This window comes from Heterodontus francisci, chromosome 6 (assembly GCF_036365525.1).
Source record: "Heterodontus francisci isolate sHetFra1 chromosome 6, sHetFra1.hap1, whole genome shotgun sequence".
Lineage (NCBI taxonomy): Eukaryota > Metazoa > Chordata > Chondrichthyes > Heterodontiformes > Heterodontidae > Heterodontus > Heterodontus francisci.
Genome location: NC_090376.1, coordinates 53,842,675 through 53,868,875, shown reverse-complemented (window position 1 = coordinate 53,868,875; position 26,201 = coordinate 53,842,675). Strand labels below are relative to the sequence as shown.

At 45.0% G+C, this 26,201-nt stretch overlaps 1 protein-coding gene across 6 annotated transcripts in view; it reads left to right on the top strand.

Annotated features, from left to right (window-relative positions):
- parp4 (poly (ADP-ribose) polymerase family, member 4) overlaps positions 1–26,201 on the top strand; it is a 245,720-nt gene that overhangs the window by 92,889 nt on the left and 126,630 nt on the right. For all 6 annotated transcript variants that reach the window (XM_068033698.1, XM_068033696.1, XM_068033697.1 and 3 more), the window contains 4 exons: positions 20,582–20,706; positions 21,066–21,197; positions 21,706–21,792; positions 24,273–24,437. In XM_068033698.1, coding sequence (XP_067889799.1) covers positions 20,582–20,706; positions 21,066–21,197; positions 21,706–21,792; positions 24,273–24,437 — 509 coding nt within the window. The remainder of the gene's footprint in view (positions 1–20,581; positions 20,707–21,065; positions 21,198–21,705; positions 21,793–24,272; positions 24,438–26,201) is intronic.

Sequence of the window (26,201 nt, the reverse complement as noted above, 5' to 3'; positions counted from 1 at the left end):
CTCAATTGTAAGTTTTCCATCATTAGATGTATGCATAAAGTTTAGTGGCAATTAATTGTACAGAAAATAAGTTAGTGTGATGCTATCATTTGCATTTTCAAATGATGCCCTAAAATGGTTTATCACCATAAAAGTAGATTGAGTAAATTGATTTGAGAGGCACCTGCTATAGATCCATTTCTGAGGAGGAAAGAAATATATTGAGTAGTTAGTTGCTATGAATTTAGCTTTTCTGTAGTGATTACTCAGGTTCTGTGGTGTCAGACCCTGCTGTGAGTGGTCTGAACCATCTTGCTCTTATTGAAATGACTCCCACTGACTTGTATCTATATCAGTAGTAGAGGGACCTGGTGGTGTAGCAACCTGATCTCTTTCTGTCTTTTGCATATGTACATCTTCAGTCTCTCCACGTGGATTGAGTTAACACTAGTTAAGGCAAAGTTTGGTTCAAATCATAAACTGTTTTATTCTGCATACGGTGAGACATGATCAGAGTCACTTAGTTCAATCAATAGAACTTGGCCTTGCATAATATAAAAATATTGAACACTATTACACTTTGGTAGACCATCATCCTTTACTTAAACAGAATAATTCCACCACATCCTATCCTATCCTGTATGGGACATGGGCTTCATAATTCTATCCCTCCAATACTCTCCTGCAAGGGTCTCGGTCATTGTGGTGGGCTGCTGTGCTCTCCGTAACATGGCTGTCCAGAGAGTTGTAGACAGAATCTTTCTCCTTGAGGTCTCTTTGCCTTTTTTAACATTGTCATAACAAATTACTTTGTCACACACATGCAATACGAACTTATGATCTATAAATTGAACTTAAGAAATAAACTTGAAACTGACACTTTTCCTGTAAAACAAAATGGAGTTGAGAGGTCAGGTGACCTTTTCTTCCTTGCCAATTGCCTTGAGCTAATTTTCATGTCTGGACAAATTTTGGTGCAGTCATTAAAATACAAATAATCTTTCTGACCATATCTTTGAGAAGTTATTAAAATGCAAACAACCCTCTGTGGTAATGGCTGCATCTCTCCAACCAATTGGTTAACAATACTGGAGCAGACTTTCTGCCTCCAAGCTTAAACTCCTAGAAAATGGGTGTGAAAAGCTCAACATTATCAATATGGTATGTGATTGAGTGACTCCCAAACTTCATTGTCTGACAATGCCCTAACCATCAGAAACTAATTATGAATTCAATGAAACTCTGGTCATAGACGGAAACTAGGTTTCTGATAAGTTTTAATGAAGGTCTATTCTGGGCACACAAAGATGGAGAGAAACATCTGTGCCATTGAAGAGAAAGGACCCTGCCTACACCAAAAGCTTTTAAGCCACATGTAGACAGAGACTGGAGTTGGCCTCCAACCTCCCATCTGAGAAATCGTACCAGGGCTTTGCCACAGAACTTTGACTGGAATATAACAGGAGAGATCAACATACGTCCTCTTAAACCTCCCAAGCTTGACCTCAAGGCAGCATTTGACCGAGAGTGGCATCCAAGGAGCCCTAGTCAAACTGAAGTCAGTGGGAATTGGGGGAAAACTCTCCACTGGTTGGAGTCAAACCTAGCACAAAGGAAGATGGTTGTGGTTCTTGGAGGCCAATCATCTCAGTCCTAGGACATCTCTGCGGGGGTTTCTCAGGGTAGTGTCCTAGGCCCATACATCTTCAGCTGCTTCATCAATGATCTTCCCTCCATTGTAATGGTGTGAGGTTTTAGATTCCTGGGGAGGTGGCACCAGTACAAACTGGACGGGTTGCACCTGGGCAGGACGGGGACTGATGTCCTAGGGGGAGTATTTGCTAGAGTGGTTGGGGAGGGTTTGAACTAAAATGGCAGGAGGATGAGAACCTTTGCAAGGAGTCAGAGGAGGAGGGGATCAAGACCAAGAACAAAAGACAGTAAGGGGAATAAGAAAAGTGATGGGCAGAGAAATCAAGGGCCAGAATCAAAGAGGGCCGCAGTGAAAAATAGTGGGAAGGGAACAGGTAATGTTAAAAGGCAAGCCTTAAGGCTTTGTTCCTTAACACGTGGATGATTCGCAATAAGGTGAATGAATTAATTGCGCAAATAGATGTAAACGGGTATGATATTGTCGGGATTACGGAGACATGGCTGCAGGGACAGACAAAAAGCAAAAGGCGGTGGAGTTGCATTGCTGGTTAAAGAGGAAATTAACGCAATACTGGGGAAGGATATTGGCTCTGACGATGTGGAATCTGTATGGGTAGAGTTGAGAAACACAAAGGGGCAAAAAACATTAGTGTGAGTTGTAAATAGACCCCCAAACTGTAGTGGTGATGTTAGGAATGGCATTAAACAGGAAATTAGACATGCATGTGATAAAGGAACATCCGTAATTATGGGTCACTTTAATATGCATATAGATTGGGCAAATCAAATTAGTCACAATACCGTAGAGGAGGAATTCATGGAGTGTATACGGGATGGTTTTCTGGACCAATACGTTGAGGAACCAACTAGAGTACAGGCCATAATAAAAGCAAAATACTGCGGATGCTGGAAATCTGAAATAAAAACAAGAAATGCTGGAACTACTCAGCAGGTCTGGCAGCATCTGTGAAAAGAGAAGCAGAGTTAACGTTTTGGGTCAGTGACCCTTCTTCGGAACTGACAAATATTAGAAAAGTCACAGGTTATAAGCAAGTGAGGTGGGGGTGGGGCAAGAGATAACAAAGGAGAAGGTGTAGATTGGACAAGGCCACATAGCTGACCAAAAGGTGATGGAGCAAAGGCAAACAATATGTTAATTGTGTGTTGCCAGACCTGCTGAGTGGTTCCAGCATTTCTTGTTTTTATTTTATATTAGAGAACAGGCCATCCTAGACTGGGTATTGTGTAATGAGAGAGGAATAATTGACAGTCTAGTTGTGCGAGATGCCTTGGGGATGAGCAACCATAATATGATAGAATTCTTCATCAAGGAGGAGAGTAATGTAGTTGATTCTGAGACTAGGGTCCTGAATCTTAATAAAGAAAACTACGAAGGTATGAGGCATGAGTTGGCTATGATGGATTGGGAAACGTTACTTAAAGGGATGACGGTGGATAGGCAATGGCAAACATTCAAAGAGCGCATGCATGAACTGCAACAATTGTTTATTCCTCTCTGGCGCAAAAGTAAAATGGGAAAGGGAGCCAAACCCTGGCTTACAAGGGAAATTAGAGATAGCATTAGATCCAAGGAAGAGGCATACAAATTCGGCAGAAAAAACAACAGACCTGAGGATTGGGAGCAGTTTAAAATTCAGCAAAGGAGGACCAAGAGATTGATTAAGAAGGTAAATATAGAGTACGAGAGTAAGCTTGCGGGGAACATAAAAAATGACTGTAAAAGTTTCTATAGATATGTGAAGAGAAAAAGATTGGTGAAGACAAATGTCGGTCCCTTACAGTCAGAAACAGGGGAATTTATTATGGGGAACAAAGAAAAGGCTGACCAACTAAATGCATACTTTGGTTCTGTCTTCACAAAGGAGGTCACAAATATCATACCAGAAATGTTGGGGAACACAGGGTTTCGTGAGCGAGAGGAACTGAAGGAAATCAGTATTAGTAGAGAAATGGTGTTGGGGAAATTGATGGAATTGAAGTCCAGAGTAATTAAGGAAGTAGCCCTAGAAATAGTGGATGAATTGGTGGTCATCTTTCAAGATTCTATGGACTCTGGAACAGTTCCTGCAGTTTGGAGGGTAGCTGATGTAACCCCACTATTTAAAAAGGGAGTTAGAGAGAAAACAGGAAATTATAGACCAGTCAGCCTGACGTCGGTCAAGTCCATTATCAAAGATTTTATAGCGGAGCACTTGGAGAACAGTGGTAGAATCGGATAGAGTCAGCATGGATTTATGAAAGGGAAATCATGCTTGACAAATCTACTAGAATTCTTCGAGGATGTAACTAGTAGAGTTGATGAGGGGGAGCCGGTGGATGTGGTTTATTTGGACTTTCAGAAGGCTTTTGACAAAGTCCCACATAAGAGGTTAGCGTATAAAATTAAAGCACATGGGATTGGGGGTAGTGTATTGCGATGGATAGAAAATTGGTTGTCAGACAGGAAACAAAGAGTGGGGATAAATGGGTCTTTTTCCGAATGGCAGGCAGTGACTAGTGGGGTACCGCAGGGATCGGTGCTCGGACCCCAGCTATTCACAATATATATTAATAATTTAGATGAAGGAACTAAATGTAATATCTCCAAATTTGCAGATGACACAAAACTGGGTGAGAAGGTGAGTTGTGAGGAGGATGCAGAGAGGCTTCAGGGTGATTTGGACAAGTTGAGTGTGAGGGCAAATGCATGGCTGATGCAGTATAATGTGGATAAATGTGAGGTTATCCACTTTGGTAGCAAAAGCAGGAAGGCAAATTATTATCTGGACAGCTATAAACTGAGAGAGGGGACTATGCAAGAGACCTGGGTGTTCTTGTACACCAGTCGCTGAAGGTAAGCATGCAGATGCAACAGGCGGTAAAAAAGGCAAATGGTATGTTGACCTTCATAGCGAGAGGATTAGAGTACAGAAGCAGGGATGTCTTACTGCAATTATACAGGGCCTTGGTGAGGCCACACCTGGAATATTGTGTGCAGTTTTGGTCTCCTTATCTGAGGAAGGATGTTCTTGCTATAAAGGGAGTGCAGCAAAGGTTTATCTGACTGACTTCTGGGATGGCGGGACTGACGTATGAGGAGAGATTGAGTCAGTTAGGATTATATTCGCTGGAGCTCAGAAGAGTGAGGGGGGAATCTCATAGAAACTTATAAAATTCTAACAGTACTTGACAGGGTAGATGCAGGAAGGATGTTCCGGATGGTGGGGCAGTCCAGAACCAGGGGTCATATTCTAAGGATACGGGGAAAACCTTTCAGGACTGAGATGAGGAGAAATTTCTTCACCCAGAAAGTGGTGAACTTGAATTTGCTACCACAGAAAGCAGTTGAGGCCAAAACATTGTATGTTTTCAAGAAGGAGTTAGATATAGCTCTTGGGTTGAAAGGGATCAAAGGATATGGGAGAAAGCGGGAACAGGCTTGAAGGGCCAAATGGCCTTTTCCTGCTCCTATTTTCTATGTTTCTATGTAAGGTCCGAAGTGAGGATGTTCACTAATGGTTGCACAATGTTCAGCACCATTCACGACACCTCAGATATTGAAGCAGTCAGTGTCCACATGCAGCAAAACTTGGACAACATTCAGGCTTGGGCTGATGTGTGGAACGGATGTAATTTGCCACTTAAGTGCCAGGCAATGACCATCTCCAACAAGAGAGAATCCAACTGTCTCCCCTTGACATTCAATGGCATTGCCATCGCTGAATCCCAACTATCAACATCCTGGGGATTACCATTGACCCAAAACTGAACTGGGCCAGCCATATATGTTCTATGGCTACAAGACCAGGTCACAGGCTGGGAATTCTGCAGTGAGTAACTCCCCTTCTGACTCCCCAAAGCCTGTCCACCATCTACAAGCCACAAGTCAGGAGTGTGATGGAATGCTCCCTACTGGTCTGGATGAGTGCAGCTCCAACAACACTCAAGAACTCGACACCATCCAAGACAAAGCAGCTCACTTGACTGGCACCCCATCCACCACCTTCAACATTCACTCCTTCCACCACCGATGCACAGTGGCAGCAGTGTGTACTATCTACAAGATGCACTACAGCAACTCACCAAGACTCCTTTGACAATATCTTTGAAACCCACGACCCCAACCACCTCAAAGGACAAGGGCAGCAAATGTATCGGAACACCACCACCTGCATGTTTCCCTCCAAGCCACACACCATCCTGACATGAAACTATATTGCTGTTCCTTTATGTCACTGGATCAAAAGCCTGGAACTCCCTCCCGAACAGCACTGTGGGTGTACTTACACCACATGGACTGCAGCAGTTTAAGAAGCAGCTCACCACCACCTCTGGAGGACAATTAGGGATGGGCAATAAATGCTGGCCTAGCCAGCGATGCCCTGATCCCCAAAAGAATTTTTAAATAAGTACAGGCCTACACCGTTTCAAGTCTTCATCCCAGGGTGAAGCAGTGTAACAGAGAACTCTTAAAATCATAAGGCCTAAACGTATGTTACTTTATAATCTCTATCTATCTTTTCTTGAGTGTGTGTGTGTGTGTATCTGTATGAGTGAGAGAGTGGGTGTAGTTGTGTATATTTTGGGTGTTGTACAATATGCATTTAACTTTTAAAACTTATGAGAAAACCTGTCATTTTTCTGTTCTTTTCAATGAAAGCACTCAGAGGTTAAAACACGTTTTTTATTTCATACACGCTGTCTTCAATCAGTTGAGATGTGAAAAGGGGGGAACCATCCCTATCATCTCTCACCTGTCCATAACTACTGCCTGACAGCCTATGCAATCCTATTTCCAAAATGCAGACTGCTTTCCTTGTTGGCTCTGCTCTGCTTTATTTCTGACTGTTCAGTAAGGAAGAGGTCAAAATCCTCCCAACACAGTAAGAACAAGTTGTTTGATTTATTATGGAGACGAGCAACAAATTGCTTATTGTTTGGATTCTGGAAAAAATAAGAACTATCTTTCATTTCACTTTGGAGTCACAACCCTGCCATCTCAGGAAACCAACCCTTTAAAGCAAGCTTTAACTATTTTTTCCATGAAAATTGGGCAGAAAACCTGAAACACGATAGCAAGTTTGAGATCTATGAAAAAGGGACAGGTTACTTCAACCTAATGCATTTTTTTTCTAAAAATGCTTCCAATTTTTAGATCAAAGCCGACAAGTAAATGGAAATCGCATTGTTTTGCCAACTAGTCATATTACTCAGTTTTATTATCTTTGTCCAAAGTATTAGCTTGTGTTTGGTTATCAGATTAGCCTGTGTTACTGCTGAATTGCAAAATTTTAGCTGATGGACAGCATATTCAGCACAAAATGTCCGTTCAATAATGAGCGAGGCTGGGAAAGCAATATCTGCAGAGGATGGAAAGAGTAAACCTCGAAGAACATTTTCAGCTGCAGTCTAAGAAGGCAGTTTCAGGATTGTGAAGGACACATTTAGGAGACAACAGAAAATATCTCTTTATACATAGGGTAACCAGAAGACTGGTTTCAATCTCATAATGAAGAGCTGGAACCTGTCATAACCGTTAAGTGCACTGCACTGTTGAACTACAAGAAAGCCCCCAGCGAGTTAACATCCATAGCTCTTAAAGCAGCCAGAAGCACTGCACAAAGAACAGCCAGGCGCTGCGCAAATGACTACTGGCAACACCTATGCAGTCATATTCAGCTGGCCTCAGACACCGGAAACATCAGAGGAATGTATGATGGAATTAAGAGAGCTTTTGGGCCATTCATCAAGAAGATCGCCCCCCTCAAATCTCAATCAGGGGACATAATCACTGACCAATGCAAACAAATGGACCGCTGGGTTGAGCACTACCTAGAACTGTACTCCAGGGAGAATGTTGTCACTGAGACTGCCCTCAATGCAGCCCAGCTTCTACCAGTCATGGATAAGCTGGACATACAGCCAACAAAATCGGAACTCAGTGATGCCATTGATTCTCTAGCCAGCGGAAAAGCCCCTGGGAAGGATTACCCCTGAAATAATCAAGAGTGCCAAGCCTGCTATACTCCCAGCACTACATGAACTGCTTTACCTGTGCTGGGACGAGGGAGCAGTACCTCAGGACATGCGCGATGCCAATATCATCACCCTCTATAAAAACAAAGGTGACCGCGGTGACTGCAACAACTACCGTGGAATCTCCCTGCTCAACATAGTGGGGAAGGTCTTTGCTCGAGTTGCTCTAAACAGGCTCCAGAAGCTGGCCGAGCGCGTCTACCCTGAGGCACAGTGTGGCTTTCGTGCAGAGAGATCGACCGTTGACATGCTGTTCTCCCTTCGTCGGATACAGGAGAAATGTCGCGAACAACAGATGCCCCTCTACATTGCTTTCATTGATCTCACCAAAGCCTTTGACCTCGTCAGCAGACGTGGTCTCTTCAGACTACTAGAAAAGATTGGATGTCCACCAAAGCTACTAAGTATCATCACCTCATTCCATGACAATATGAAAGGCACAATTCAACATGGCGGCACCTCATCAGACCCCTTTCCTATCCTGAGTGGCGTGAAACAGGGCTGTGTTCTCGCACCCACACTTTTTGGGATTTTCTTCTCCCTGCTGCTTTCACATGCGTTCAAGTCCTCTGAAGAAGAAATTTTCCTCCACACAAGATCAGGGGGCAGGTTGTTCAACCTTGCCCGTCTAAGAGCGAAGTCCAAAGTACGGAAAGTCCTCATCAGGGAACTCCTCTTTGCTGACGATGTTGCTTTAACATCTCACACTGAAGAGTGCCTGCAGAGTCTCATCGACAGGTTTGCGGCTGCCTGCAATGAATTTGGCCTAACCATCAGCCTCAAGAAAACGCATGGGGCAGGACGTCAGAAATGCTCCATCCATCAATATTGGCGACCACGCTCTGGAAGTGGTTCAAGAGTTCACCTACCTAGGCTCAACTATCACCAGTAACCTGTCTCTAGATGCAGAAATCAACAAGCGCATGGGAAAGGCTTCCACTGCTATATCCAGACTGGCCAAGAGGGTGTGGGAAAATGGCACACTGACACGGAACACAAAAGTCCGAGTGTATCAAGCCTGTGTCCTCAGTACCTTGCTCTATGGCAGCGAGGCCTGGACAACGTGTGTCAGCCAAGAGCGACGTCTCAATTTATTCCATCTTCGCTGCCTCCGGAGAATACTTGGCATCAGGTGGCAGGACCGTATCTCCAACACAGAAGTCCTCGAGGTGGCCAACATCCCCAGCTTATACACACTACTGAGTCAGCGGCGCTTGAGATGGCTTGGCCATGTGAGCCGCATGGAAGATGGCAGGATCCCCAAAGACACATTGTACAGCAAGCTCGCCACTGGTATCAGACCCACCTGCCGTCCATGTCTCCGCTTTAAATATGTCTGCAAACGCGACATGAAGTCCTGTGACATTTATCACAAGTCGTGGGAGTCAGTTGCCAGCGTTCGCGAGAGCTGGCGGGCAGCCATAAAGGCGGGGCTAAAGTGTGGCGAGTCGAAGAGACTTAGCAGCTGGCAGGAAAAAAGACAGAAGCGCAAGGGGAGAGCCAACTGTGTAACAGCCCCGACAAACAAATTTTTCTGCAGCACCCGTGGAAGAGCCTGTCACTCTAGAATTGGCCTTTATAGCCACTCCAGGCGCTGCTCCACATACCACTGACCACCTCCAGGCGCTTACCCATTGTCTCTCGAGATAAGGAGGCCAAAGAAAAAAAAAAGAAAAAAAACAGAAGCTGGGACAGGTTTGAAGGAAGGATGATTGAGGCACGAATGCTATGAAAAAGCTAGATGCTGCATTGGGAAGATAGTAAAATTAGTATTGTTGAAGGATAAGATCTGATGGGCCGAAGGGAATCCTTCTGCTGAATATTTCCAGCATTTTCTGTTTTTATTTCAGATTTGCCGTATCCACACTAGTTTGCTTTTGTCCTCATTGCACAACTCTGATGCCTAGATAGAGATAAAAACAATATACAAATTGTTTTTCATAAAGTACTTTAAACGGAATTGTGTTTAAATAATCTTTGTTTAAATATGAGCTAAATCTAAACTGGTTTTCTGCATTAGCCTAAATTTATTGTTTTACTTTTATCAGGTTTATGTTCAAGTCTTAAGATTATTTAATTCCAAGTTTTTCAGTTCCTTTGCCCCATGTGGAATTGTGGCTAGAATTTTACAGGGTCTTTTAGAACGCGCTCGGAGATGAGTAAGGGGGGGATGGGGGGCACATAAAATTGGAACACAAGTCATCGGACCAGAAGTCCTATGCCGTCACCTCGGCTTCCATATTTTACCAACGGCAGCCTACATGGAGGGCAGACTTCGCGCATTGACGTGGTGGGAAGGTAATGAAGGCAATTAACTGGCCAATTGAGAGCAATTTTACGGTGCTTTTTGAATTTTATTAACGGCACACGAAGACCACGGGGCTTCAGAGCCTCACCCGGTAAAAGGAGGCAGCAAGTAAGCGGGAGCTCAAGGCTGGCTCTGTCTGGCAGCCATCAAAAAAGCCAACGTGCCATGCCAGGGAAAGTGGAGCAGTGCAGACAGGAGCAAATGAAGCCAGGAGTGGGGCAGATAAGGTATCAACTCTATGGGGGCATGCTGCCAGGGTGCCATTGGGGCAGTGGCACTTGTGCAAAGGGAAGGGGTGGAGAGCCGTTTGTATAGCTAAGAAAGGCCACACTAACAGGTGCCACCTGCCATGGGCCTCATTCACCCAGGCTTCAGGGCCTCTTTGAGGAGGAGAAGCAACAAAGAGGGAGGAGGTGCAGGCACAGGCAACAGGAGATCAGCAACCTCAGGGCTGACTGGAGGGCCCGCCTCGGGGTCGAGACACTGGAGAAGGGGGCAGAGGGGCACGCGAACAGCCTCCTGTGCAAAGAGGCTACCCTTCAGAGACAGTCTACCGTCCAGGGCTCAACTTCTTTTCATGCGTTTGTGGGATGTGGGCGTCAGTGGATAGGCATACATTTATTGCTCATCCCCTTAATTGCCCTTGTGAAGGTGGTGGTGAGCTGCTTTCTACCTGCAAATGTCTGAGCAGCAGTGTCTGCAAAGACTGTGCCCTTCCAGGGAGGCCGTCACTGATCTGTGTGCCTTGCTGCAGGACGAGCTCAGCCTCATGAGATTGGTGGACACCCAATGCCAGTGGTGCTGAAGGTTACCATGGCACTGAACTTCTGCACCCCTAGATCTTTCCAAGGATCCACTGGAGATGTGTGTGGGATCTCGCAGCCTGCGGCACATCGATGCATCAAGGTGGTGACCAATGACTTTCTCAGGAGGGCCGGTGACTATGTGTGCTATCACTTACACTCAGATTGTGCAGCTGAGAAGTCCATTGCATTTGGGGCCATCGCTGAATTCCCTCAGGTGCAGAGTGTGATAGACTGCACACATGTGGTCGTCAAGGTTCTCACAGACCGGCCTTCATCAACAGGAAGGGCTTCCACTTGCTCAGTGTACAACTGGTCTTCAACCGCTGCACATAGATCCTCCAGGTGTGTGCACAGTTCCCAGGAAGCAGCCATGGCGCCTGCATACTTTGACAGACCCAGGTACCACTGCTTTTCTGGCCTCCGCGTGCCTTCAGGCACAAATACTCTGAGACAACGGCTACCCATTGAGAGCATGGCTGCTTCATTCCTGTGAGGAACTCGTGCATGGAGGCAGAGCGACCATCGAGCAGGCGATTAGTCTCCTGAAGATGTGATTCAGATGCCTCAGTCAATCTGATGGAGCCCTTCAGTATGCCTCAGTGAGGGTCTTGCATATTATGGTGGTCTGTGCACTGTACAACCTAGTACTGCAGAGGGGGAGGAGTTAAACAGTGAGGATCAGATGGACTGCAATGCCTTCTCCAACGATGAGGATGTGGAGGAGGCTGCTGACCAGGCGATGCAAGATGAAGGACCACAAACAAGGTGTAATAAGATACGCACAAGGGAGATTGGGGATGCATTTTGTAAGCTTTTTTGTTTGTTTAGATGGGATGTTGACTAGCTTTTGACCCACAAGGTACAAACTCTAGTTTCTTAATCAAGATAGAGAGTTTATTAAGTACAGCAAGAATATGCAAACAATAGTTAACCAACGGCTGTAGTTATTCAGCAGGATATAGGGTGTCCTCAGTTCTTGCGTTCTGAGCTGCTGTGACGCCGACTTCTTTCGTGAGGTGTTCTGTTGACTGTAGGTTGGTTTCTTCTTGAATCGGTGTGCCCCGAGTTGTCCCAGCACCTGCCATTTTTGGCCTCCTTCGAGGATTCCTTCCTTCCATATTAGGTTATAGTCTACCTTATCCCTTTGGTCAGTTATGACCTCAACTTCTGTACATTGTCCCTTCTTGATTAGTTTATAATAATCAGATTACAGCAGATATGACTCTACCCTCTGTACATAGTCTCTGCAGACAGCTTGATGGCCCAAGTCATTGTCACACAATGGGGAATGATTGTTGTCCCCATCAACATTCCAGTCTCAAATGGTCTCTGAATATCTTAATTTGCATTATCATCCTTCATGGGGCCTACAAATCTATCCCTTATTGTGACTAAGTCTGTCTTAGTTGAATTGCAGAATGGGCATCCGGTCTCATAGCAACGCTACTTCTGCTTTTGTTGTTACAGTAAACACCATCTCCCACCATCTACCCACTACAGTATACAAATATACATTTCACATTTAGTAACATGATTCTAAACACAAAGTCCATAACTTAGTTCTAATCTGATACATTGATGTACAAAATATAACTATTTCCAAGCATAACCGCAACATCACTTAAAATCATTCTAATTTAAAGCATAGCATCTCACGTGAGTTTTATCAAACCATAACTTACATAGATTCATCCAACAGATAAAACATGGCAGAGGTTAACCCTTTAGTTCCTACAATTTATACATAGATGTTTCTTGTGATCCTTACTACCTTTTGGAACAATAACTTTATGCACCCCTGCTGTCCCTTCCTTCATTTTGCTATCCATCACCAACATCCAAGTGCATATTGCACAGTGGCAAGGTTGAAGCATTGACTGCACGCAGAGTGGTCCCTCACATCCAGCCCCTTGAGGAAGCCAGGGTGTAAGTGAAACCCCAAAGGGCAGCAAGAAATGGAAGGAGATGCAGCCCCAATGCGTTAATCCTTTATTAAGTGGCACAACAGACACAAGGTTTAACACTTCGATGCACTATTCAGCCATGAACCTCAACTGCAGCTAGGGGTCTTCCTAAATCTCTTTTGCATGCTCCTTTATTGGTGCTCCCTCTGTGCTTTCAGCTTAACTGGAGACAGGCTGCTGACCTTGCTGCCCCATGGCCTGGGGTGACCTTGCCGGCCATCCTTTGGTGCTCTGATGTGTGTAGCCTCTTGAAGCTCCGTCAGATGGTCCCTTACATCATGCTCCAGCTGCAGCATTTGTCGTGTTGCCAATAACTCCAGAGGCACATCATGAGTCTGGGGCTCCGCATTGGTCTGGCTTCCCACAGTCTTCTGACTGTCAGGGGCCTCGGCTGTCACAACCTGCATCAGCTGCTCAGTCTTGTCAGTGCTGTGCTTCCCAGGTTGTGTGCCGAATCTACATGCAAACAGAAACCCACTGACTTGACAGTGTCTGCGCTAGTGGCAGATGCAAGCATAGGATGTGACAATCCTGTAAGGCTCCCTTCTCTTCCTCAGAGGCTGCCAGCGGTCCCCCAGCCTCTCCAGCTCAATGCTCTTCAGCCTGACCCTGAACTGCATGACAGAACAGATAGATTGAAGGGTTATGGATTTCCCATTGTGTCATTCCAGCTGTGGAACTCCATGTGACCAGTGGTGGACACAAAGACGCTATTCCTCATGTGTACCAGATGCACCCTTGTGCACCTGCATTTGTACACTCACCCTTTCGGGTGGGCACTCCTGCCTCCCCATCGGCAACGGAACAACCGCTGCGCTGCTCTGCCAGCTCAAAGACCACCTCCTCCTCCTCCATTGAGATGGGTAGGATAGAAAGAAAATGACACCCCTCAGCCTGTCTTGGCCCTTTCCTTCATGTTATGGGCTATCTTCTCCTGTAAGCACATAGATGAACACTGTTAGTTTACACACGGAGACAAGCACAGCAGCTATGCTGGTAGGAGTCCAGCAGTCCAAGAGTCATACCTCTATCCCTTTGGGGCTTGGATGTGGCAATGCGAGAGTGTGCGTTTGGTGGAAAGGGAGTGACCATCTAGTCCATGGCAATTTGGTCAGGTAGCAGCCTATACTACCAGAGGCATGGCTGCATCTCGGTGAGAGGCACTCATTTGTCATTGCTGACCCCCCACAAGGTCACTCGAGAGTGGCCGCATGCAAGAGGTAACTGCAGAGATAGTGGATGCACTGGTTATGATTTTCCAAAATTCCCTTGATTCTGGAATAGTTCCAGCAGATTGGAAGTTAGCAAGAGTACCATCCCTATTCAAGAAAGGAGGATGAGAGAAAACCAGGAACTACAGGCCAGTTAGCCTGACATCAGTCATCTGGAAAGTGTTGGAATCTGTTATTAAGGAAGTCTTAACAGTGCATTTAGAAAATCGTAATATGATCAAGCAAAGTCAACATGGTTTTGCAAAAGGAAAATCGTGTTTGATATAATTTGTTAGAGTTTTTTGAGGATGTAACTAGGAGAGTAGATAAAGGGGAACCAGCCGATGTAGTATACCTGGATTTCCAAAAGGCATTTGATAAAGTGCTACACAATAGGTTAATAGGCAAGATAAGGACTCGTGCAGTTCAGGGTCATATATTGGCATGGACAGAGGATTGGTTAACAGAGAGGAAGCAGACAGTAGGCATAAATGGGACATTTTCAAGTTGGCAGGCTGTGACTAATGGAGTGCCGCAAGGATCAGTGCTGGGGCCTCAGCTATTTACAATCTATATTGATACCTTCGATGAAGAGACAGAGTGTAACATATCTACGTTTGCTAGTGACAAGCTAGGTGGAAAAACAAGCTATGAGAGACTCGGGTGTGCTCCTACAAGAAACACAGAAAATTAGCATGCTGGTACAGCAAGCAATTAGAAAGGCAAGTGGCATGTTGGCCTTTATTGGAAGGGGGTGGAGTACAAGAATAAAGAAGTCTTGCTGCAATTGTGCAGGGCTTTGGTGAGACCACACCTGGAATACTGTGTGCAGTTTTGGTCTCCATATTTAAGGAAGCAGATACTTGCATTGGAGGCAATACAATGAAGGTTCACTATATTGGTCTCTGGGTTGAGAAAGTTGGTCTATGATCATAAGGTACTGGTGAGGCCGCACCTGGAGTACTGTGTGCAGTTTTGGTCTCCTTACTTGAGAAAGGATATACTGGCACTGGAGAGGGTGCAGAGGAGGTTCACTAGGTTGATTCTGGAGTTGAGGGGGTTGGTTTATGAGGAGAGACTGAGTAGATTGGGATTATATTCATTGGAATTCAGAAGAATGAGGGGGGATCTTATAGAAACATATAAAATTATGAAGGGAATAGATAAGATACAAGGAGAGAGGATGTTTCCACTGGCAGGTGAAGCTAGGACAAGAGGGCATAGCCTCAAGATTAGAGGGAGCAGATTTAGGACTGAATTAAGAAGGAACTTCTTCACCCTGAGGGTTGTTAATCTATGGAATTCCTTGCCCAGTGAAGTTGACGCTTCTTCAGTAAACGTTTTTAAAGCTAAGGTAGATATCTTTTTGAACAATAAAGGAATTAAGGGATATGGTGAGAGCGCGGGTAAGTGGATCTGAGTCCACGAAACGATCAGCCATGATCTTATTGAATGGCGGAGCAGGCTGGAGGGGCCAGACGGCCTACTCCTGCTCCTAGTTCTTATGATGAGAGGCTGAGTCATATTCTGTGGCGTGTAGAAGAATGAAAGAATTGAATCATACAAGATTCTGAAGAGGCTTGACTGGTCGACACTTGAAAGGTTCTTTCGGTTGGCTGGGGAATCTAAAACATGGGAGCACAGTCTCGCGGTAAGAGGCTGATCATTTAGGACCGAAATGAGGAGAAATTTCTTCAATCAGAAGGTTGTGAACCTTTGGAGTTTTCTATCCCAGAGGGTAGTGGATGCTCCATCGTTGAATATATTTAAGGCTGAGATAGATAGATTTTTGGTGTCTCAGGGAATTGAGGGATATGGGGAACGGGTGGGAAAGTGGTGTTTATTCAGCCATGACCACATTGAAAAGCGGAGAAGGTTCAACGGGCATATGGAGACCAAAACTGCACACAGTATTCCAGGTGTGGCCTCACCAAAGCCCTGTACAATTGCAGCAAGACTTCTTTATTCCTGTACTCCACCCACTTCCAATAAAGGCCAACATGCCATTTGCCTTTCTAATTGCTTGCTGTACCAGCATGCTAATTTTCTGTGTCTACTACTGCTTCTATTTCTTATGTTCTTATGTTCTCATGTTGCTTGGTTAGGTGAGCCAGTCTTCTCCTCCTGTTCCTGAGGAACAGGACCTCCCCCTGCTCCCCACCTTGCCCTTGCAGTCTGGAGGAGAGCCTGCAGAGAGGCTTCGCTGAATCATGGCCCACCCGCGGTCTTCCATCTGCCATTGTGGCTGCAGGTTTCCTTTAAAATTTTCAGCAGTATATGCAGGCAGGCAAACAGTCACCGATGAATGGCAGGTAGTCAGCAGCAGATGCAGAGCTGACAGCCCTTTAAATATGATACCAGCATCTTCCGCGACGTTAGGTGACGCCGCTTCCGCTGCCTCACTTACCACCTTTGCGCTCTATATGAAGGCGGCCGTGCCTCTCCACTGTTATTTGGCCGACCACCGGAAGATGGCATGTGGCTGGCCGTACCCCGCCCGAACAGAAGCGGCACCTGCCTCTGGTCCCAATGTTCGGACCAGTAGCCTCGCCACAAAATCCGACTCAGTGATTCCCAATTGGCGGTGTAATTCAGGAGTAGGATGACCCAGCTGCCAAGAGGTGGCCATGTGTGTGTGGGTAATTCCATTTGTTATTGCATGGATCTTTGCTTGTACCTGTGTAGTCACAATCAGTGGTGTCGATTTGGAGCAAAATTGTTACTCCAGAATCATTGAAACAGACCAATGCACCACAATGTTCTTTTATATTGGCTCACTTTCTACTTCAAATTTTCATCTGATTTTAAGAAACACTTTTTTTTTTCTCCCTCTCCCACTTTCAGATATCCTTGTGCTATACACTGAGACAACTGATCTTTTTCCATACCTTTGCTAGCCAGCCTTTTTGAGGTATATAAGGATCATGCACAGCTATTCAAACTTTTGTTCAGAACAGTCGCAACAGGACTAGAGCACAGAGTTGGGAAATCAGAACTGGCATTTAACTGCATATACCCACAAAGCCATCAGAAGCGCTCCTTTAATGGGTCAAATTTTCACCACAGAGGCAGGAAACAGGAGCCGGGTCTGTTTTTGGGTCAGAAACCCGTCTCTGGGGGGGGAAACTGATAAAAGTTCAGATTTTCGTGTGGGGAAGTCCCCAGGGCCTGATGGGATCTACCCAAGAATACTGAGGGAGGCAAGGGAGGAAATTTCTGGGGCTTGACAGAAATCTTTGTATCCTCATTGGCAACGTGTGAGGTCCCAGAGGACTGGAGAATAGCCAATGTTGTTCCTTTGTTTAAGAAGTGTAGCAAGGATGATCCAGGAAATTATTGGCCGGTGAACCTTATGTCAGTGGTAGGGAAATTATTAGAGAGGATACTTCGGGACAGGATTTACTCCCATTTGGAAGCAAATGGACTTATTAGCGAGAGGCAGCATGGTTTTGTGATGGGGAGGTCGTGTCTCACTAACTTGATCAAGTTTTTTGAAGAAGTGACGAAGATGATTGATGAAGGAAGGGCAGTGGATGTTGTCTACATGGACTTCAGTAAAGCCTTTGACAAGGTCCCGCATGGCAGACTGGTACAAAAGGTGAAGTCACACGGGATCAGAGGTGAGCTGGCTCTGTCATAGAAGACAGAGGGTAGCAGTGGAAGGGTGCTTTTCTGAGTGGAGGGCTGTGACTAGTGGTGTTCCGCAGGGATCAGTGCTGGGACCTTTTCTGTTTGTAGTATATATAAATGATTTGGAGGAAAATATAGCTGGTCTGATTAGTAAGTTTGCGGACGACACAAAGGTTGGTGGAGATGTGGATAGTGACGAGGATTGTCTGAGGATACAGCAGGATATAGATCGGTTGGAGACTTGGGCGGAGAAATGGCAGATGGAGTTTAATACAGACAAATGTGAGGTAATGCATTTTGGAAGGTCTAATACAGGTGGGAAGTATACAGTAAATGGCAGTACTCTGAGGAGTATTGACGGGCAGAGAGATCTGGGCGTACAGGTCCACAGGTCACCGAAAGTGGCAACGCAGGTGGATAAGGTAGTCAAGAAGGCATACGGCATGCTTGCCTTCATCGGTCGGGGCATAGAGTATGAAAATTGGCAAGTCAGGCTGCAGCTGTACAGAACTTTAGTTAGGCCACACTTAGAATATTGCGTGCAATTCTGGTCGCCACACTACCAGAAGGACGTGGAGGCTTTGGAGAGGGTACAGAAGAGGTTTACCAGGATGTTGCCTGGTCTGGAGGGTATTAGGTATGAGGAGAGGTTGGATAAACTTGGATTGTTTTCACTGGAACGACGGAGGTGGAGGGGCGACATGATAGAGGTTTACAAAGTTATGAGCGGCATGGACAGAGTGGATAGTCAGAAGCTTTTTCCCAGGGTGGAAGAGTCAGTTACTAGGGGACATAGGTTTAAGGTGCAAGGGGCAAAGTTTATAGGGGATGTGCGAGGCAAGTTTTTTTTACGCAGAGGGTGATGAGTGCCTGGAGCTGCCGGGGGAGGTGGTGGAAGCAGGTACGATAGCGACGTTTAAGAGGCATCTTGACAAATACATGAATAGGATGGGAATAGAGGGATACAGACCCCGGAAGTGCAGAAGGTTTTAGTTTAGATAGGCATAGAGATCGGTGCAGGCTTGCAGGGCCGAATGGCCTGTTCCTGTGCTGTACTGTTCTTTGAAGCCCTAAATTGTTTTGGAGGCAGTTTTCCTGTCGTTTAGAGCCAGTGGGGACCAGAATGGAGGTGGGTCAGATGAAGTGTGGCACTCATTTAGTCTCACAAAGCAGCCATCACTGAGGCTGGTTATCCTGAGGGAGATATCTGTGGTTTGTGCCCAAGCCTTCAATTTCACCAAAGGGAAGCGAGATATTACAGTGGAGCCAAAAGCCTGGCACCCGGAGCAGAGCAGCACCTTGCTTCATCAATGCTGAACTGAATCTAATGCAGAAGGCCGTGCGGGCGAGAATGGCAGGAAGAGGCCACCTTGTCGTGCAGCCACCCCTGCCTCCTCTTCCTCTTGTTCTTCCTCCTCCTCTCTCACCTCCTGCTCCTACCCCAATGACCTCATTATCCTCAAGCTCCACATCTCTCTGGACAGCCATGTTATGGAGAGCATAGCAGGCCACCACAGTGACTGAGACCCTTGCAGGAGAGTATTAGAAGGATTGCATCTTAAAGCCCGATGGCCTGTTCGATGGGTGTCCGACTGAGCAGGTGGCATTGGTTGTATCGCCTCTGTCTGGGGCTCCCATAGAAGGGTGGGTAGTCATGTCTTCAAGGGATATATCCCTTGTCCCCTAGGATCCATCCACGCACTTTGGGGATTGGAGTGAAGATCTGAGGCAGCCTGGACTGGCAGAGGTTGAAGGAGTCATGGCAACTGCCAGGAAAGCAAGTACACACATGGTGGAAGCTCTTGTTGTGGTCAAGACATTAAGGGTGTGGATGCCCTTCCTGTTGATCTCACTGGCTGGTCACTGGGTGCCTTGATGGCCACATGGGTGTAATCAGTAATGCCTTGCACCCATGGGAATCCAGCGCTGGAGGCTGAGTGCAATGCCCTCTGTCCCTGCGAGGCTGTGTCCATTGTCAAATGAATGTGCTGTCCAGCTCTGGCAAAGAGGTCATCATTGACCAGCGAGATGCAATGGTGTGCAACTGTTTGCGGCACGCCACCAAGGTCAACAGCTGATCCTTTGAAGGAGCCAGAAGCGAAGATGCTCAAGGCCATAGTGACTTTGCCAGCAACTGTCAGGGCATGCTGACCAGTGCTGCAAGGTGTGAAGTCTTTGGCATCATGGGCACAGATGTCAGTGACTGCGACTCTCCAGGCACACGGTCTCCTGCGGCACAGAGTCTCGGTCATCGTCAAGTAGCTCCATCTTCAACTGTCGATCCTGTGTTGAGGCTATGGCCTCCGTTGCCTTACTGCCCCTCTTTCCTCTCCTGTGCCCTCCTGCAGAGGGTGTTGCCCTTCATTGCCACTGGGACCAAAATATGACAGTCGTGTCCCCGATGCCAGCTGCAGCCTTCCTTTCAGACTGATGGCCGTCCTGTTGTGATTGGCAGTCTTGCCCCCTGCTCTTCTGCCCCTGCAATGCCAGGGGCATGATGACCCCATTTGATGCCCAAGCATTGTGCCCACTCTCCCTGCCACCTGTGCAGCACCAAGGGCACCGACTTATCTTTACACCGCTGACCTGCTTATGAGGTCAGGGTGATGCCCTGGCGCAGCTTTGATTGGCTCCCCACTATGTACCTGCCTCCCTCAGCTGTTCAGAAACTGACAGCTTCTGAAACCCATGCACCCTTTAAATATTCCATCCTCTTGATTCAGCAACCTCAACAAGCTTTTTAACTAGTTTAATTGGCCTCACTTGGGAGGAAAGCAGGATTTCAGTCCCGTCCTCCACCCCGCGCTGGTGATTATTGTTGGTGCCAGGATCAGCACCTTGAAAGTGACACATCGCCTAGCGCCAGTATTTTCGGGCCTCCCCCCACCTCCATTCCCATTTTCAGGGACCCTGAAATGTCAGCCCATTGACTTTATTAATAAAAACCTTAAGATGTGTAAAAAGTTGTAGTAATTTAATTACTTTTACTTACAGATGATTTGGAAGCTGCTCAGGATCCTTTGAAGGACATTCAGCCTGGTCTTCAGGACAGTGCTGGCAATGTGATTCCTCTGCAGGAAATCCATGTAGAGGCAAAGTTAATGGATCTTGTTGCACAGGTACCAAGTGATTGATAAGAGTCCTAAGACTTAAGAAGACAGGAAGATTTATTAGATTTTAAAATAATGTTTATTACAGCAGCTTCCCTCAAAAATGCAAAGGACAGGAGTTTTCCTCTGTGTTCTAGGTGTAAGGAGATATATAAAAATGAATTTACAATATTTTTACAGCTAGCACACAGGAAAAAAGTAATGTGCACACCCATCCCTTCCCCTCATCAATTTTTATTTTGGGGGGAATGAATGGAGCTCAACTATATGAGGCATTGGTAACAATTCTTCCCACTTTAAATTAGTACACTATTGACGTACAGAACTCTCTTGAAGTCCATTAGTAACTACATCTTTTTGTCTTTTAGGTTATGGTTTTTCAGTCCTACACAAACCCCAATATTTTTCCTATAGAGGCCAAGTATGTATTTCCTTTGGATGATACAGCAGCTGTGTGTGGATTTGAGGCTTTCATAAATGGAAAGCACATTATTGGTCAGGTACTGAACCAAAACTTGCTAAGTTTGTTTAAAAACGTGTAGAATATGGTTATTTCTAAAGATCTCTCAATAGTTAATGTTTCATTTATATTCTACTGTATACTTCGTGTATGTCTTCAGCTTCAGCTGACCTACTACGACTCCTGTTTGTTATGTTCTTTCATCCTAAGTTTCCAACTAATGTTAAATTACAAGAAATGCTGGAAATATTCAGCAGGTCTGGCAGCATCTGTGGAGAGAGGAGCAGAGTTAACGTTTCAGGTCAGTGAGTTCTGACCTGAAACGTTAACTCTGCTTCTCTCTCCACAGATGCTGCCAGACCTGCTGAGTATTTCCAGCATTTCTTGTTTTAATTTCAGATTTCCAGCATCTGCAGTATTTTGCTTTTATATTACTATTAAATTACATTTGTTCAAGTGTTCATTCTCATTAAAAAGAACTTATTTTTCTATTTCGATCTAGTATAGTAACTAGTTTTCATTTAGTATATGCACTATTGCACTTCTAGGTGAAAGAAAAACAACAAGCTCATCATGAGTACAGACAAGCCATCAAACAAGGTCATGGGGCCTACCTAATGGATCAGGCTGCTGCTGTAAGTATTAAGTATCCTTTTTCCTGGTGGTATACCTCTTAACAATAGCCATAACAGTAAAAGAAATTGTTGTTTTTAGGATTATCTGACTTCAGTTGGAGTTTAATCCATAACTTGGTTTGATACAGGGCCCTGCATCCAGCAATAAATTTTAGCTTATTTAATAATTTTATTTTATTACATATTTTTCTGTCTGTGATAGTACACAAAACTCCCATGACAATGAAGTAAAGTCTCCTGCGGGGGTGTGGGGTGGAGTTGGAGAGGATGGAGGGAGTTATGTACCTCTTGCATTGCAAATAGGAGGTTAACCATTTTCTCCATAATTAAATGTTTCAAAGCCATACATTCACAAACAAGATTATTGTTGTGCTATTAATTATGGAAAAAATGGGCTTTCTCTTATTTTTCATCATAGGGAAATTCCAGGTCCTCTTTTGGGTTTAAACTCAGAGTATTGGTTTGTTAAAGTATTGGCGCACCAAATATAAAACTTCCACGATTCTGACACGAGGAATTCCTACTCTTGGCTGCCATTGAGCAGCATAACACGCACCAAAATTGTACTCGGCAGATCCTCCAAGATTTTCAGAGATTGGCTTTGTTCGCTAGTCATAGCAAGCTCCTAGGTCAGGTATTAATTACTGTTCTTGTGGTGCTGTTGAGGCAGCATTTAATGGCCACCCATAGTTATCTTAATAAGATTGTGGTGGGCCTTCTCTTTGAATCTTTGTAGTCTTTGTGTTAATGGTGCTTCCAAGGTAGTGGTGGTAGGGAGTTGTCATCGAAGGCAGGAAATAGCACATAACTGCAGATCTTAAAGGCTGCAACTGTTAGTTGAAGTGGTTGCTTCCTTTTGTTGGAGATGAATCAACAAGTACTCACATTGTAGCTTTAATATAGAAAGAAACTCGAGGCATTTCACAGAGGTGTTATCAGAAAAAAATGGATGACGAGTCAAAGAAGGAGATATTAGATGAGATGATAAAAAGCTTGGTCAAAGAAATTACAGACCATGGGCCCAAGATGCTGAAGGCATAACTGCCAATTGTGTGATGAGAAGGTTGGTGCATAACAGGCCAGTTGTCACACTGGAGGAGGTTACAGAGATTGGAAAGTGGAAGCAATGAAGAGGTTTTAACATGAGGATGAGTATTTTAAATTGGAGGTATTGGGGAGAAAGAGCTAGGAAAGTGTAACTCACCTCCATTTTCTGAGGCAAATTTGAAAGTGGTTGTGGAAAAATGGCAGCAAGGTTTTCCTCTGGCATCCCAGGGAATACTTCTCACAGGCTGCTTGGCATGAAATGGCTACCAGAGTTAATACAATATTAAAATACAGAAAACATGGAAGAAAATGAGAAGTTTAATAGCTTCTTGAAGACTGCCAAGGTGAGGCTAGTCAACACTGCATCAAGTAGACGCACTAATTTACTCACGCAAAGAGAGAAGCAGGGCCACCAATTAGTTGTCACTTGTCTTTGTTTTTCCAAGCTTGCAACATCTTAGCATTTCTTCTAGGCTGACAAGACAAAGGGACATTAAAAAAAAGGAATGGGCCAGAACCGGAAAAAGTCCCCTAATTTCAGAACCAGTTAGTATGAACATGCTATACTGGATGTGGTGGAGCATAAGAACATAGAGGGAGTAGGTCATGGGGAAGCTGGAGCATTTCTTGGATTGTGTCACAGGAAATTGCATTACATTAGTGTTGGTTTGCAGCCTTCAGTATTCTCCACCAAATGATAACAATTTTGCTCTAAATTATTACCAGCATGTAATATTTTAACATTATATCAACATTTTACAATGATGTTCTTGTCTGTTTTTGCAAATGGCTTAGGCCCACTTTAAGGCTGACTCGATGCTCACAATAATAGAGATCCAACTAGATTAATCTCCTCCCTATTCTCCCCTGTACTCATTCTGCTTTAGAGTGAACACCATTGGCAACTGGAGAATATAATCTCTGTTGCCAACAAGAAAATGGAAGTTCCATTAGCTTTGCAATCCTGAAATTCCTGGTTGTAATAATATTCACGATCATTTTCAAACCTCCTATTCATATTTTAATGGTAGAACCTTCGTAACTTGGAATATGGTGTAATTGCAGAAAATAGATGGCAGAATTTATTCGTGATGCTACTAAGTGGACACCTAACAACTAAGAGTGTTCTGTGCTATCAGCACAACTACTGTTCTCCCTTACAATATTATACATTCCTTTATTCCTTTGAAAATAGTGCTCTGCTTATTGTTCTTATGGAAAATATTACGTGCTGGTAATAATTTGGAGCAAAATAGTTATCATTTGGTGGAGAATACTGAAGGCTGCAAACTAACACTAATTTATTTAAATGTGTTGTGTCACGTATTGCCATCTTGTTCACTTTCTCAAACTCCTGATATAAACAGCTAAGTTCAGATCTTGTGTTTTTATCTGATCTGTCTATATGATTCATTTTGTACTTAATATTTCAGGATGTTTTTACCATTAGTATTGGAAATCTACCACCAAATGCCAGTGTTATCATTAAAATCACCTACATAACTGAGCTCTCCGTTGATCGTGAATACATTTCCTTTGTGCTGCCTGGAAGTGTGACATCCCAACAACGTGACAAAGCATTGCAAGAGAAAACTCAGGTTCAATTTCCAATTATTTCTTTTGACCAACCTATCATATAGAACTAATTGTCCATGATTGTAGCCTACAGGTTATAACAAAGTCAAAGAACAAAGAACAGTACAGCACAGGAACAGGCCATTCGGCCCTCCAAGCATGCGCCAATCTTGATGCCTGCCTAAACTAAAACCGTCTGCACTTCCGGGGCCCATATCCCTCTATTCCCTTCCTATTCATGTATTTGTCAAGATGTCTCTCAAACGTCGCTATCGTATCTGCTTCCACCACCTCCCCTGGCAGCAAGTTCCAGGCACTCACCACCCTCTGTGTAAAAAAACTTGCCTCGCACATCCCCTATAAACTTTGCCCTTCGCACCTTAAACCTATGTCCCCTAGTAACTGACTCTTCCACCCTGGGAAAAAGCTTCTGACTATCCACTCTGTCCATGCCGCTCATAACTTTGTAAACCTCTATCATGCCGCCCCTCCACCTCCGTCGTTCCATTGAAAACAATCCGAGTTTTTCCAAACTCTCCTCATAGCTAATGCCCTCCAGACCAGGCAACATCCTGGTAAACCTCCTCTGTACCCTCTCCAAAGCCTCCACGTCCTTCTGGTAGTGTGGCGACCAGAATTGCACGCAATATTCTAAGTGTGGCCTAACTAAGGTTCTGTACAGCTGCAACATGACTTGCCATATTTATACTCTATGCCCCAACCGATGAAGGCAAGCATGCCATATGCCTTCTTGACTGCCTTATCCACCTGCGTTGCCACTTTCAGTGACCTGTGGACCTGTACGCCCAGATCTCTGCCTGTCAATACTCCTAAGGGTTCTGCCATTTACTGTATACCTCCCACCTGCACTAGACCTTCCAAAATGCATTACCTCATATTTGTCCAGATTAAACTCCATCTGCCATTTCTCCGCCCAAGTCTCCAACCGATCTATATCCTGCTGTATCCTCTGACAATCCTCATCATTATCCACAACTCCACCAACCTTTGTGTCGTCCGCAAACTTACTAATCAGACCAGCTACATTTTCCTCCAAATCATTTATATATACTACAAACAGCAAAGGTCCCAGCACTGATCCCCGCGGAACACCACTAGTCACATCCCTCCATTCAGAAAAACACCCATCCACTGATACCCTCTGTCTTCTATGACCGAGCCAGTTCTGTATCCATCTTGCCAGCGCACCTCTGATACCGTGTGAATTCACCTTTTGCACCAGTCTGCCATGCAGGACCTTGTCAAAGGCTTTACTAAAGTCCATATAGACAACATCCACCGCCCTTCCCTCATCAATCATTTTCGTCACTTCCTCAAAAAACTCAATCAAATTAGTAAGACACGACCTCCCTTTTACAAAACCATGCTGTCTCTCACTAATAAGTTTGTTTGTTTCCAAATGGGAGTAAATCCTGTCCCGAATAATCCTCTCTAATAGTTTCCCTACCACTGACGTAAGGCTCACCGGCCTATAATTTCCTGGATTATCCTTGCCACCCTTCTTAAACAAAGGCACAACATTGGCTATTCTCAAGTCCTCTGGGACCTCACCTGTAGCCAATGAGGATACAAAGATTTCTGTCAAGGCCCCAGCAATTTCCTCCCTTGCCTCCCTCAGTATTCTAGGGTAGATCCCATCAGGCCCTGGGGACTTATCTACCTTAATGCTTTGCAAGACACCCAACGCCTCCTCCTTTTTGATAATGAGATGACTGAGACTATCTGCACTCCCTTCCCTAGGCTCATCATCCACCAAGTCCTTCTCT